The sequence below is a fragment of the Leopardus geoffroyi genome, chromosome D1, assembly GCF_018350155.1.
Source record: "Leopardus geoffroyi isolate Oge1 chromosome D1, O.geoffroyi_Oge1_pat1.0, whole genome shotgun sequence".
NCBI classification, from domain to species: Eukaryota; Metazoa; Chordata; class Mammalia; order Carnivora; family Felidae; genus Leopardus; species Leopardus geoffroyi.
The window spans coordinates 59,173,388-59,187,297 of NC_059329.1; the positions used below are offsets into that span (position 1 = coordinate 59,173,388).

Here is a 13,910-nt window from a genome sequence, read left to right on the forward strand (position 1 = left end):
GCTGGTTACGGATCCCTCGGGGTGACCAGTCCTGTTTGGAGGGGATGTCGATTTTTCACCCGTGGGGCAGTGGGGTTGCCGTGAGGGCAACCACTTCTGCCAAGGCATAGCCTGCAACCGAGGCCAAAATGGCTCTGGGCCCTTGGGGAAGGCAGACTGACAAGGTGACGACTTGACAAGCTTCGAAGAGAGCTTTGATCTCACTCTGGGGAGTGATCACTCCAAAATGCGCACCTGCTCCTCTCTCTCAGGGCTCACAGCAGTCTCCTCCAAATGTTTATAGGCCCTGCTGACCCTAAGACAACCTCCTGTGTCCCCTGCCTCCCCTGTCAGCTCCATAAATGCTCTGTGCTCTTTACACTGCCTGCCTGCTACTTGGCCCAGAAGCCACTCTTTGTGCCTCACCGACTCCCAGAATGTGTTTCATTTTTACTGTAGTTACAGATGTAAGGTCACTTCCTCCGGGAAGTCCTTCTGGCTTGAGTCACAAGCTTGTGAAGGTTTCTTGTAGAATTACTTGTGTCTCTGAGGTAGGAGGGACTCTTCCAGGGTGTTCTGAGCCCCTCTTGGCATTTAGCCCTGCGTAGACCACTCAGTTGTTTGCTGAGGCTAGAGTCCCAGCAAACTAAGGTGGGTGGTGAGTGAGATTTGTCTGCACCTTCAGTCCTTCAGACTCTTTCCCCAGCACTTTGGATTTGGGGTGATAGACAAGGAAAGCCTGCAGGGTCACGGGTCACTGCCTGCCCAGAGAACCCCCTCCAAGAGGAGAGGGCGAGGTGTAAGTTCATAAGGGACTTTTTCCACCATGGCTACATGTTAGAATCACCTGGGGAGTAAAAACAAACAGATGCTTGATCCCACTCCTAGAAGGTCTGTGACCTTGTCACCCAGATCCATGTCTGGGCTGGAACAGGGCAGCTGGGAAGGCTCTGTATAGGGTCTCATGAGTGCCTTCTCTCCTAGGAGACTGTCTACACCTACCTGCTGGATGGGGAGTCCCGGCTGGTGTGTGAGGACCCCCCCCACGAGCTGCCCCAGGAGGGGAAAGTCCGGTGAGCCATTTTGCACCCCACTGCCTCTAGCACAGTCAAGGATCTCAGGCCTGGGGACCTTCCAAAGTCATCCAGTCTGATCTCCCCCACCCGACCTTGACCTCAGCTTCCCTGCCAGCTGGGGTTCCTTGGCTGGGTCACTGACACCCCCCAGAGGGGAGAAGCAGTGTCTTTTCTCGTGTTGGGGCAGTGGACAGCACAGGGAAAGGGCCAACTGGTAGGTTTTCTTCTAGAAACCTGGAGAGCTCTTCTAAATTGCTGCAGCCTCCTCAGAGCCCAGTCTCAGAAGGTCAGGGCTGCAGTTTATCAGTTAGAACCCAGCAGGCTATGAGACCTGCCTGGGAAGTTCTCACAGAATCACAGAATGCTGGACCTGCGGGAGCACATGGTGTCAACCTGGTATGTGAGAGCAGAGAGAAGGAGATCAGAGACGGTGTCCTGCTGTGGGTTCTGAGCCTGACTGCCTGGGTTCAAGTCCCAGTTCCCTTTTACTAGCTGTGTAGCCCAGGGCAAGGTACTCAACCTCTCTGTGCCTCCGTTTTCTTGTTTGTAAATGGCAATAATGATAGTACTTATCTCATGGGTTGTTGGGGGTGAATTACATGAGCTTAACACAGCACTTAAAACTGAATCCATAAGAAATGCTAAAGGTCTGGTTTTACTTTTGTTATGATAGAATGTTGGAATCGCTGACTTTGGGAACATCGGGCTCAGTGCTCTGTGGTCCCCTGATACCTCTGAGCCTATTGAATTCAGCCTCCTTATCTTCCAGATGGGCAAACATCGTGAGACGTGTCCAAGGCCACATACCTGGTGTGAGACAGAGGCAGGCCTGGGACACCGTCTCCTGGCTCCTGGCCATTTGGGAGACAGCGAGGGGAAGTGGAGCTTGTCAGATGAGAAAGTGTTGACAGGCAAGAGTGCTGGTCCAGAGGAAGGCAGGCCACGGAGGACATGGTCACTGCCTCGTAAGCACTGCAGGGCCATCATGGGCCCAGGGAGCACTAGGCCGGGAGCTGAGGGCCCAGTGGGCACCAGTGGGGGTGTTACTAGAAGGGGAGGGCTTTTCCAACAGGCCAAGCAGTCCAGCAATGTGGCTTTTTCAGGTGGTAGCTGAGACTGGCGAGACGCTCTCCTTTCACAGAAGCCATGGAAAGAATTGCTGTTTAGGGATGCCAGAGGTTCCTGAGGCTAGGGATGTGGGTGGTTTTGAGGCTCCTCCTGGTACTTGGGACCCTGGATTCCTGGATGCTGGCCTCTCTCTAGCCCTTCCCCGTGGAAGGGGCTGGTGCCTCTCCAACAACCCAAGAGCTTTCCCACCTCCTGTTCTCCCATTTGGCTCCCCCATGGCGTGGGCGGTGAGTGACACTCTCCCCTTCAGTTATCTCCTGACAACTCCTCCCTTCAAGGACTGTGTGAACCAAGCCGGCCATGCCTTCTCTGGCTTCTACTGTCCCTTCTTTAAGACTGTGAAATAGGGCTGGAAGGTCTTTGGAATCTTAAGGAAAAAGAATGCTGTAATAACCCCCTTTCTCCTCTGAGCCAGCACACCTACTGCTAAGAACTTTGCTTCATATGAGCTTGCTCCGTCCAAGAAATTTCCTCAAAGTGGCCCAGGAAGGCCTTCCTGGGAGAGGATTGCAGGATCATGGGCTCAGAAAGCAGGAGGGGAGCATGATGGGTTTACTCCGCCCCTTCTGAGCCTGCAAATGCTCCCCTTAGGTTTTCTGCTGTGAGGTGGGGTGGATGGGGTGTCTTTGGTCCAGGCATCTTGGAGGGGTCTCAGATCTTTTGCATCAGCAGCTCTTTCAGTATCCCCTGACCCCCTGCCCCCCACAACCACTTCAGACTCAGTAAAGCTTTTGGAAAAAGTAACAAGAAGGAAAAGGAAGGGAATGGGAGGGGAGGTGATGGGGGGAGAGGGAAAGGAAAGGAAAGGAAAGGAAAGGAAAGGAAAGGAAAGGAAAGGAAAGGAAAGGAAAGGAAAGGAAAGGAAAGGAATGGAGAGGAGAGGAGAGGAGAGGAGAGGAAAGAGGAGAGGAGAGAAGAGGAGAGGAGAGGGGAGGGGAGGGGAGGGGAGGGAAGAGCATGGGGGGAGGGGAAGGGGAAAGGAGAGGGGAAGGGGAAGGGAAGAAGAAAAAGAAATAAAAGGCAATTAAAAGTGAATGTTCCTTGGGGCGCCCGGGTGGCTCAGTCGGTTGAGCCACCGACTCCAGCTCAGGTCACGATCTCACAGTTTGTGGGTTTGAGCCCCATGTCAGGCTCTGTGCTGACAGCTCAGAGCCTAGAGCCTGCTTTGGATTCTGTGTCTCCCTCTCTCTCTGCCCCTCCCCCACTCATGCTCTGTCTCTCTCTCTCTCTGTCTCAGATATAAATAAACATTAAAAATTTTTTTCTTAAAAAAGTGAATGTTCCAATGCAATTGGCCCAGAGTTCAGTGGAGATGGGGAGGTGAGTGCCTGCTGGGAGACAGGGCTCAGAAATCAGAGAAGTCAGAGGAGGAGAGGCTGGTAAGGGGCAAGAGGGGTGAGGCAGTACACATCCCAGGGGACACAGAGATCAAAGCTCCTTCAATCTGGTAAGGATGGGGGGTGAAGGTTGAGGTCAGTCCCGTCTTCTGAAATCTGTGCTATGCTTGCCCTCTCCGTGTCTGGTGTTGAGCCCACCCCCTAGACAAGGGCTAAGACCTAGCTAGGTATGTGGAAGAGGGAAGAACACTGGAATGGGAGTCAGATAGGCCTGGATCCTACCCTGGCCCCATTGCTGCCTCCCTGTGTCCACTTCCAAGCCTGTTTTCTTATCCCCAAAACAGAGATAACAGTAGGACCTGTCTTTTGGTGTCGTGAAGTAATGGATACACAGTGCCCCGTACACAGTCAGAGCTCAGTGGTTGCTGGCTGCCCTCCACCCCCAAGTCTCAATTTCCCCATCTGGGTGACCTTGAGAAAATTACTTCCCTTCTTGCTTCATTCAGTCTTTTTCTACAAAATGGATGGGGCTTGGTACAGGGTCCTTCCAATGGTGACCTTTGCAGTTCTGGCCCCAGCAGCACACTGGGCACCTGCCTCAGGCTGAGGCTGAGGCAGATGCCCAGTGGAGGGGGCCCTGCTCCAGGAAACGCTGGAGGGCTGGCAGGGCTGGCAAACAGCAGCAGGTGTGAATAGAGTCGGGTCATAAAGACAGATAAGGACCCGGGGGTAAGGGGCAGAGGACGGGCTCAGGGTAGTATGAGGGAGGCAGGGGAGACATCCAAGGGACAATGGGGAGGCCCCTCCTGCCACTGCCCCCTTACCCCTGTGGGCTCGCAGGTGCCCAGTTTCATCCTCACCAAGTGTTTTGGGTTCCCTGCCCCCCTCGTGCTGGCTCATGCCCTCTTGTCCCTAGCAAAGCCCTTCCCTGTGTGGCTCCATCTCGACCGGCCACATTTCCCTAGTCTCCCACAGCCCAGCTGGAGGCGCTCTAGGAGGCCCGCTCCATAGTTCCCTGACACTAAGGAAGATCCAATTTCCAGAAAAGGTGTCTGGCCATGACAGCCTCCCTCAGGGATGGGTCTTTCCACAAGAAGAAATACGGGCTGGGAGTCAGGAGACCTGGGATCCGGGGGGGTGTCCTGAGATCGCGCTGGGCCCCTGTCCACTCCTGGGAGACAGTAAGACACTACAATGTCTGAGGGCTGGTCCAGCTCTGAATTCCAAGAACTGGAGGGGAGAACCTCCTGGAAGTCTTCGTCTCTCTCTTGTTGGAGCCCCCTCAATCTCCCAGCCTATTTCAGTCCCCAGCCCTGCCACCTTCCCCTTCTTATTGTGTCTCCTGCCATCTTGAAGCCTCTCGTGACCCAATGCTGAGTGTAGCAGAGTCTGGGGCCTTTCAGCTGCCACGGGGACACCACCCACACCTGCCCCAGCTGCTTGTCTCCCTCTGCTACCATTTGGGGGTCCCAGGGCCCAACCTTGACACATTCCTTCCTCAGAGCTGACCTGGTCCTCTTTTACCACAGAATCTATGTTCCTCTGATTTGTCTCAAAGGACACAGGAAATAGTCTCTTCCCATCTCTGGAGTCTCACATTCTGGGAGAGGGAAGGGGAGGGGAGGGTCCAGGTTCTGGGCTGAATCATAATTTGTCCCCTAGAGAGAGAAGGGTCAGAGAGAGATTGAGGCCCTAGGAGGTGGGTTGGGGGGGTTGCTCAGTAAAGGGGATGGGGCCTCACCAAAGAAGGGGCTCAGAGGAGTAGAAGGGGGCCTGGGTACTCAGCTCTTTCCAGGCCATTGACCCTACCAACAGAGAGCCTTTTTCTCCACTCTTGCCACTAAACAAATAATTGTTAAAGGAACAGAACCGTCATAAAGTACACGCCCGTTCCTCTCCTCACTCTGTGCCCATCTGTCTTTATCGTCACTGGGACAGCCATGACCACCCAGGCACCAGGGCTGAGTCATTAGCCTTCAACCTGTACAGCTGGCCCCTGGCATGGAGTCCCCTCACCCCCACCATCAGCTTGGCAGGTGGAGGTAGGAGGCTGGAGTCGTCAGGAGGGGAGATGAGGCAGGGCAGAGGGTCCTAAATTGAGGGAGGAGCCATTGGGGTGTGAGGGTAGACAAACACCCACCCTCATCTGGGTGGAGGAGACTCAGCCTGGGCCCCCTCCTTCCCCTTCCAGTCCGTGGGTGTCTTTAAAACTTCCAGGGGGACAACAGTTCTGGGAAGGGTGCAGCAGAGGAAAAGGGCTTGCGTGGGGGGTGGGCTGAGGTGAGCATGGCCCGGCACAGACCTGCCTGGGACTGCGGGATGTGGCCAGGCCAGGGAAGGCAGGTTGCAGAGCAAGGTGCCAAGGTTAAGGACTTGTGAGGGTTTAACCCCCCGGGAGGCCCCAGTGTTCAGTGAGAGATGTGGGCTCAGTCAAGGTTGATCTGCCCAAGCCCCGCCTCTCCTCTGCTGACCAGGGACCACTGAGACCAGAGGCCCTCCCTTACAAGAGGTTTCCAGTCTCTCAGATTCTCCCTCTGTAGTGAGAGTTTTGCCCAGCAGCTAAACTGATGCACCTGAAAGCAAACCTGACCTTTACTTTCCCCAACTCAAGTCCCTCCTTGTGCTCCCAACTGCCCTCAGGATCATGCCCAGCTCCTCAAGCCTCTCTCCAGCCTCGCTCCAAGCCGTCCAGACACACTAACCTCCTTGCAGTTGGGCCATCCGGCAGACACATGTTCTTTCTCTCCTCTGAGCCTCTGCACATGCAGTTCCATCTGCTTGCACATCCCTTCCTGTCTGCCTTGACCCAACTCAGCATCACCTCCTCCAGGAAGCCTTCTCTGATACTAATTCCATGGGGAACAGTTGTGAGAGATGCATGGGAGGTGATTCACTCATTGGATGGGGGAAGTGAGGAAGAGGGAGGTAGCTGGGACAGTTTGTGGACAAGCCACAAGGGACCCGGGGGATGGTTGTGCCACTTTTTGGTGGTGGAGAGAATAAATTCAGGTTGGGACTGGGTGCCTTTGACAACCTCGGGACATCCAGGGCAGGCTTCCAGGAGGACTTTGGGTATCTGGGGTCTGGAGCTCATGAGAGTTGGGGCTGGAGAGTCATGGAGCCATGAGCACAGAGGAGGGAGTTTTGTGCAGAAAAGAAGAAAGGCTTCATCAGGTTCCTGGGGTGTGGGGTAGAGGGCAAAGCCAAGGCAGCCAGCCCCTGGTTGGGGCAGGGTTGGGGGAAGAGGGGTGTCGGGTCAGAGAGATGAAACTACAGCCGTTACTGACCAGCAACGGAGGGACCAGCGCCACCTTGTGGTTGCCCAGTAACCAGACGGTGCGAGGCCAAGTGGCTGGGTGAGTTCGACAAGAGGGGTTTGGCTGAGGGTCACCTGCTTCCAGGTGGCCTGGCCCCTGCCTCCATGAAGACCCCGCCTTTATCAATTTAGTCTCCAGGACCATGGCTGCATTGCCCTCCTGCCACCCTAGATTGCTTTTCCTTCCTGGGGTGATTGGCACAGTTGGACAGGGCAGAGCTGGGGCCTAGCACTCCCGGAGCCTAATAGCCCAGCGTGTGAGGGCTAGAAGGTGGGACACCCCACTGGGTCTTGTAGATTTTGAACCAAGAGGCCAGGAGTGAATGGATCCAGTTCAGAATGTGGCGTGAACTTTACCAAGAAGCTCAACCTCTTAGTCCTCAATTTCTCTAGAGGCCATGACCTCCTAATCAGGAGGCTTGTAGGCCACCTCCTCTCTTTTCCTCATCTGGCCTTTGCTTGGCTCCCCTTAGTGACCCCACATGCACACACTGGAGTCCCAGCCCCCCAAGGCTTCTCTTCTCTTCAGGCCAGGCAGTTCCTACAAACACAATTAAGTGGAGGCAGCGTGAGGGATGAGGAACCCAGGACAATTAATCATCAGGGAGTGACAGTTGGTGAAAAATCAGGCACTTAATTCAGCAGGAAGAGCTAGAGGCGGGTTGGGGGGGGTAGGGTGGTATGTGTAGTGAGGGCAGAGAGAGACTCATTCTTCCTACATCACCTACCCCCGCCCGCTGCCCCTCCATGACACCTACACCCATTCATACGAATCCTGAATCCCGTTGGAAACTCATATCCCCTCAGGTCTTTAGGAAGGTTCAAACACACCAGCCAGTTAGGAGTATGGGCTCTGGTGCCAATTGCCTGGGTTCAAATCCTGACTCTACCACTTATTAACCATGGGATCTTGGATAGGTTCCTAACTCCCAGTGCCTTAGTGTCTCTGCCTGAAAATGGAAATGATGATAATATTTAATTCATAGGATTGTTGGGAATTCTGAGTCAATCTCTATGAGTTGCTTGGATGGTGCATGGCACATAGGGAATGGAGGGTACTTTAGTTACGACGATTACCTCTGGAGTCCTCCCTCCTGTGCTTAGCGCTGAAAGTTGCTCTAGAATGTTTCCCCCCCCCCCCTTCTTTTAATTAAAGTATGGTTGACATGCAGTGTAACACTAGTTTCAGGTGTATAGAATGGCTTTCCTGAGGATTGAGCTGGTTAGGGTTCTCCTCTTCTCCACACTCTTTCTCCCTGGGAGGCTCAGAGAGGTAGGCCACTTGCCCAAGGTTAAGTAGTGGCCACAGCAGGATTTAAAAGAGGCAGCCTTTTAAAGTAAAGCTCTGAGCCCTTGCTTTACTTGCCCTGGGGGACCTGCATGGGGCCCCAGGGTACTTTCGCATACCCACCAGCAAAGAGGCACCAGAGGCCAGACTGTGGCTGCCTGCCTCTTCCACATGACAGGTCAGGGTTCCTATCTCTTTTATTTGTGTCCTCCTCATGTCCACCCTATGGCCGGTCAGCTTGTCTAGATCCTTGCAGATGTGCAGAGTCCGGCCTGCTGTGTCCCCAGGTTGGGGCCTGCACCTTTTTGATCCAGGGACTGAGAGGTGGGATCACATACATCCTCTTTTCAGAGAGGCTGTGATCTCCCGGAAGCGGTTGGGCTGCAATGGACTGGGCCCCTCGGACCTGCCGGGGAAGCCGTTGGCCAGACTGATGGCCCCACTGCCTCCTGATACCCAAGGTAAGGACTGGGAACTGGGCAGGGGCAGGGAGGGACCGTGCCCCTGCTCCCCAGATCCCATCTGTCTTCTATCCCTGTCTTCATCTCTCTGTCTCCTTCTTCCTCTTGCTCTGTGTCTTCAGCAATCCCCTCATCTAATCCTCTCTCTATTGTGCTACTAACTTCTCTGAGCCTCGATTTTCTGATCTATAAAATGGGGATGAGAGAACCTACCTTGAGGGGGTGTTTTGAGGAGGAGCAAATGAGATAACGCATGTTAAAGGCCGGGCACATACTAGGGCTCAGTGGCCAGTGGCCGCAGTGGTCACGTGCTTGTGTCTCATGCTAGATGGGCTGTGTTGTTGTCATGCTTTCTCTGTCACTGTCTCTATTTTTCTTTCTCTTCCTCTCCACACCCCCTGTCCGCCATGTCTCTCTGCCTCGTGTCTCAGTCTCTCTAGGTCTGTGTCCTCTGTCTCGATGTGGAAAGTGCACAAGACTGGGAGTCAGGAGACCTGACTTGCTGTGTGATCTTGGGCAAGTCACTTCCCCTTTCTGGACCTCAGTTTCCCAATCTGTAAAATAGGGGTGTTCAGCCTTACCTGCCTCCTGCTCTCTCAGGGTTGCTGGGGGTGGTCACAGGAGAGTTGTAACATGAGGGGGCTTCCTTCCATGCAGGGGACATTGCTGTGGTTGTTCTGTTGCCGCCTCAGGACCCCCCATGTCTCTGGGTCTCTGGGTCTTTCTGTGTCTCTGTCCCGGCCTCTCTGTCTGTGTCTTTGTCTCCCCCACCCTGGGGCTTGGCTCCATATCTCTGAGCCTCATTGGCCCCACAGGACCACCTCATTGCCCTCTCCCCCTCAGTGCTGGTCATGCCGCTGGTGGACAAGGAGGCTGGGGCTGTGGCAGCCGTCATCTTGGTAAGAACAGTGTGGGGTGGGATGGGGGAGTGGAGACCAAGGGAGGGATAGCGGATGGAGCCTGTCTAGGGTGTGTGTGAGTGTGTGTGTGTGTGGGTGGGTGGGTGGGTGTGTGTGTGTTACAGCAAGCTGGGCTGGAGTTGAGGAAATAGGGTCTAGGAGGAGTCTGGGCTTCTCCCACACCCCAGCACCCTGCCCTACCTTGAATGGGCAGGACGCAGTCACTGGCCCAGTCAGCAACTTCCAGATACATGTGCAAGTCCCTTTTGCACTTCTCAGCCCCATGGAGCTGTTGGTGCAATCCTGACCTTACTTCCTCTTTGGCATCCTCCCGGCTGGGTTGGGGGCCAAGAGCTTTGTCCACAGAGGGCCTGAAAGACACTGAGGAATGATGGATGGACATGGCCCTGACAAGTAGAGATAGTATGAGAAGTTCAGTCAGATTCCGGTGGCCTGAGCTCAGGAGCAGGAAGGGGGAGGCCCACCCGGAGGGGCTGCCTGGGAAGGCATCCAGCCCCATGGCTGACCAGGGCGGTCTTCCTGGAGAGGGAGATGGAGGGGGAAGGGGCTTTTGTGGGAAGTGGGGATGCCAGGCCTGGGCAGGGGAGCGGGGTTGGGGGGGTGCAGTCAGGCAGAGAACCCAGGCCGAGACGCCCCCTGCTCTCTGCTGCCCCCTGGCGGAGCTCATCGGGTTTCTGCTCCACCGGCAGGGTTTGGCTGAGCCTGGTGGGGCTGGTTCAGCCTCTTTCCTGCTCTCCCATACGGGAGGTGGGCATTCAAAATCATTGTCCTGTCCTAGAAACCGAGGGTTAGCGCGCCCAAATCGCCACTATTGGGGGTCCGCTTCCACCGCACCACCTCAATAAGGCACAGACTAGGGGGCGTGGGCAGATGAAGAGTGGGTCCTCCTGAGCCCGTGGGACTCCTCCAGAGCTCATTAAAACGGAATTAAAGGTTTCTGAGGCGCCTGACCTTTCCTGAGCTGCTGGCGGGGGAGGGTGGTGGGAGTGGGGGGGCGGCCGCGGTGGGGGGCAGGAGAGGAAAGGAAGGAAGGAGTGCTTGGCTTGGTCTCCTAGAAGCCCCATCTGCCTGACTGAGGGAGCTGCCGGCCCCTCGGTTTCTCCGGCAAGCTGCTCCCCCACCCCCAGCTTCTGTTCCCGCAGGGGATGGATCTGCTGTTGGCACAGAGTTCTCAGCACCGCTTCCCTCCCTCTTTTGGTCCCAATCTGTGCCAGAGCTGGTGGCTTGGAAGAGGACCAGGGCCAGGGGCAATGTGCAGAGGTGGGCAGCGGGAGGTGGTGGTAATTCGGTTCCCCACTTCTGTGGAGGGAGAAGAGTCTGGGGGTGCCTGAGAAGGATCTCCTATGGAGGGGCTGGGTCAGAAGGGCAGCAACTCCAGCAAGAGGAGGACATTTGGAGTTTGCTCATCTTGCAGGCAGGAGGATGGCTGCCATGACCGCTGCTCACCTTGGCTCAGGTTGAGCTGGGAGTCCAGGCTTCTGCTTTCTCCTGGGGGGGGGGGGGGAGGGGGGAAGGCCAGTGTGTATGTGTGTGTTGTGTGCTGGGGAGGCAGAGGGGCCACATTAAATTTAATTCACCCTAGCAAAAACCCTGCTCTAGGTATCCCAGCTGGGTGTAGGGAGGGTGGCAGAAAGAGGAGTGAGACCCATTTCTGCCTTCTAGAAGCTCAGTCTGGGGGAAGGCAGGTACAGCCTCAGGCTACAACTGGCCAAATGGAATAAATGCTGCTAGCAGGTGCTCCAGTGGCAGAGGCTGGGGCAACAAGGGGTGCCTCGTGGTGGAGGCAGCATTTGAGTGGGGCTTTGGGGAGTAGGGGGGAGGTTGACAGGCAGAGAAGACTAGAAAGGGTATTCTAAGAGGAGGGAACAGCATGAGCTGAGGCAGGGTGGGGAGCAGGGTGGTTGGAAAAAGAGCTTGATCCAGGTGAGGCTGAGGTGTGGAATGTGTGCTGTTGAGCAAGATGTTACCTGGGGCTTTGGCTGTTAGGAGGAGTTCCTGACAACTGTCTGCCCACCTCCTCAAATACCCTGGGCAGTGAAGAGTTTGTGGTTTTTTTAGAAGCTCTTGACAGGTGTTTAGATTATTCACAGTCCACCTCTACTCCAAGCCTGTGCCTTCCGACTCAGGTAGAAATGAACTTCCCCAGGACACCCCTCTCCCCGACACATACACATCTGACGTGGATCTCACGTCCTTCGAGAGGCAGCCCAGGCAGCCACAGCCCTCCTAACTGCTACCAGATCCTCAGGGCAGAGGGTACAAAGGGTGAAAGGAGTGCCACAAGGCAGATATTTTGGGAGGGCTGACTCACCAGCTACTTCCTCCACAAGCCCCATTCCCCTCTCGGAGTCTTTGTTTGCTCTTGGTATCCATTTACCCGTCCTTCCAGCTGTCCTTCCATCCACCCATCCATCCATCCATCCATCAATGGAAGACATATTTCTTGAGCACCGCCAGGCATTGTGTGCTATAGGTGCTGCAAACAGCAGTGACTGACCCCTGCTTTCACAGACCGTACAGTCTGGAGGGGTTGGGAGACAGACCTCAAACAAGTGAGCGAAATAAGGATAGAATTAGAAATGATGGTGAATGCTAGCAAGGAAACAGGGAGCCCTGCAATATTGGAGCTTGATGGAGAAACGGTCAATGGAGGGCTCTCTGAGGAATATGCCAGCCAGGTGCCGGGCTGCCTGGCTGAGTGCTGGGCCTCTGCACCCTGTAGTTCAAGGTGCTTTGATTGCAGATTCTTCGTGTGGAAAGAGTCTTTAGCTCTATTTTTCAGTTCTGGGATAATAAGTCCCAGGAGTGGGCGGCCCTTGGTCTCTAGCATTTGATGCGTGATTTATGCCCATTCTTCTCTTCAGCTGTGCCAGTCACACCAACTCCTTACGTGAGGATGAGGTGTTCGTGCAATTAGCCATGTTGAACTTCGTGCGGGTGAGGGTTATAGGGGCTGTGCTGGGCTCTCAACCCTCTCTACAGCCCCAGTGCCCACTCCTGAGTGTTCCGCTGGACCCCAGACACATTCCCTAACTAACAAGAAAGAGTAGCTTGCAAGTGTGTGTTCCTGTTGGTGAGCAAAAAGCCATGCGTGGATGTTGGTGATTGTGTGTTTGCAAGTGGGGGGCCAGAAGTGTGTGCGTGGCTCTTGGGTGTGTGGACCCAAGTATCCTGGGTACAGGTGCGCATGTGCACGTATGGATGGTGTAGATGCTGTGAGTGTGCGTGTGCGGATGTCTTTGAGTCTGGGACTGTACTCTGTGTGAGCATGTGTGCACACACGCCTGAGTGTCTCCATGGCAAAGCGAGTGTATGGGCAGTGCGGAGGGTTTTCATGAGACTGTGTATGTGCGCTTGTGCACATGCTGGGTGGGGATGGGCTGAGGCAGCCCAGGAGCGTGTGCTGGGCGGGTGGGGTCCAGGGGGTGGGGGTGGGCTCTGCGATTTCTTCCTTTTCTCCAGCCCTTCTGAAGCTCTCCTTCAGTCTACCAGCTCTGTATTGGCACCAGGCTGTATTGCCAACCCAGGAACTAGTTGTGCCCACAGCCCTGGGTGGGGGGGGGGGTCCCAGTCTTCCCTTTTCCTGAGAAATGGGTCAAGGCAGAAGGACAAAAAGGATAGCACAGTAAAATACCAACATGTTTATGTAAGCATACACAAATGAATCATGCCCTCAGTCTCTTTCAACTCCCTGTCCTATGGGAGTCATAGATGGCACTTCATCCAGAGCTTAGCCTTCAATACCATTTTTGGTCCACAGATGCTAAAGTCTGCCCCATGGGTCCCCAGTACAATTAAGCTAAAGTCCAATTCCTTAGCCTTGCATTCAAGACTCTTCCCCCTGCGGCACCATGGACCCCACCCCGGCCCTGGTCCTCATATCCCCAGGCCACCTACCAGTCAGGACCGCCAGGACAGCCCCTGCCTGCAGTGTCCCCCCCTCTGTAGGCCCCACATTTCCTCCTCATACTTCAGTGCCAGTTCTGGAAGCCTCCCAGATGCTCTCCCCCTCTGAGTTCCCACAAGCCTTCAGTTCTCACCCACACAGTCTGCCCTCTCCTACTTCCTCAGGTATGAGGTTCTGTACCCCTCCAATTGTATCCCCCACTCCACCCCACCCCGCCAGACTGTGAGCTTTCTGAGAACCTGCTGGGCTCCTCCTCTCCATCTGCTCCAGGCAGGGTACCTAGAGCAGAGGCGGGCAGGGGCTGCTGAGTGGGGAGCTGAGGATGAAGGAGGGACCCCATGCAGGCACTGTGGGGAGCCCTGCAGGTGGTGAGTTGCCCTGAGTCAGCGCAGGAAGCTGGTGACAAGGTGGGGAGCCTGGCTGGCAGGGCCTGCAATGGGGCCCCAGACTACCACCTCTCTCTCTCTCTCTCTCTCTCTCTGTCTCTCACTCTGTCTC

The 13,910-nt window shown here is 55.3% G+C and overlaps 1 protein-coding gene across 3 annotated transcripts in view; it reads left to right on the forward strand.

Moving 5' to 3' along the window:
- PDE2A (phosphodiesterase 2A) overlaps positions 1 to 13,910 on the forward strand; it is a 94,538-nt gene that overhangs the window by 64,887 nt on the left and 15,741 nt on the right. For all 3 annotated transcript variants that reach the window (XM_045484133.1, XM_045484131.1, XM_045484132.1), the window contains 3 exons: positions 964 to 1,052; positions 8,476 to 8,585; positions 9,429 to 9,484. In XM_045484133.1, the coding sequence (XP_045340089.1) occupies positions 964 to 1,052; positions 8,476 to 8,585; positions 9,429 to 9,484 (255 nt within the window). The remainder of the gene's footprint in view (positions 1 to 963; positions 1,053 to 8,475; positions 8,586 to 9,428; positions 9,485 to 13,910) is intronic.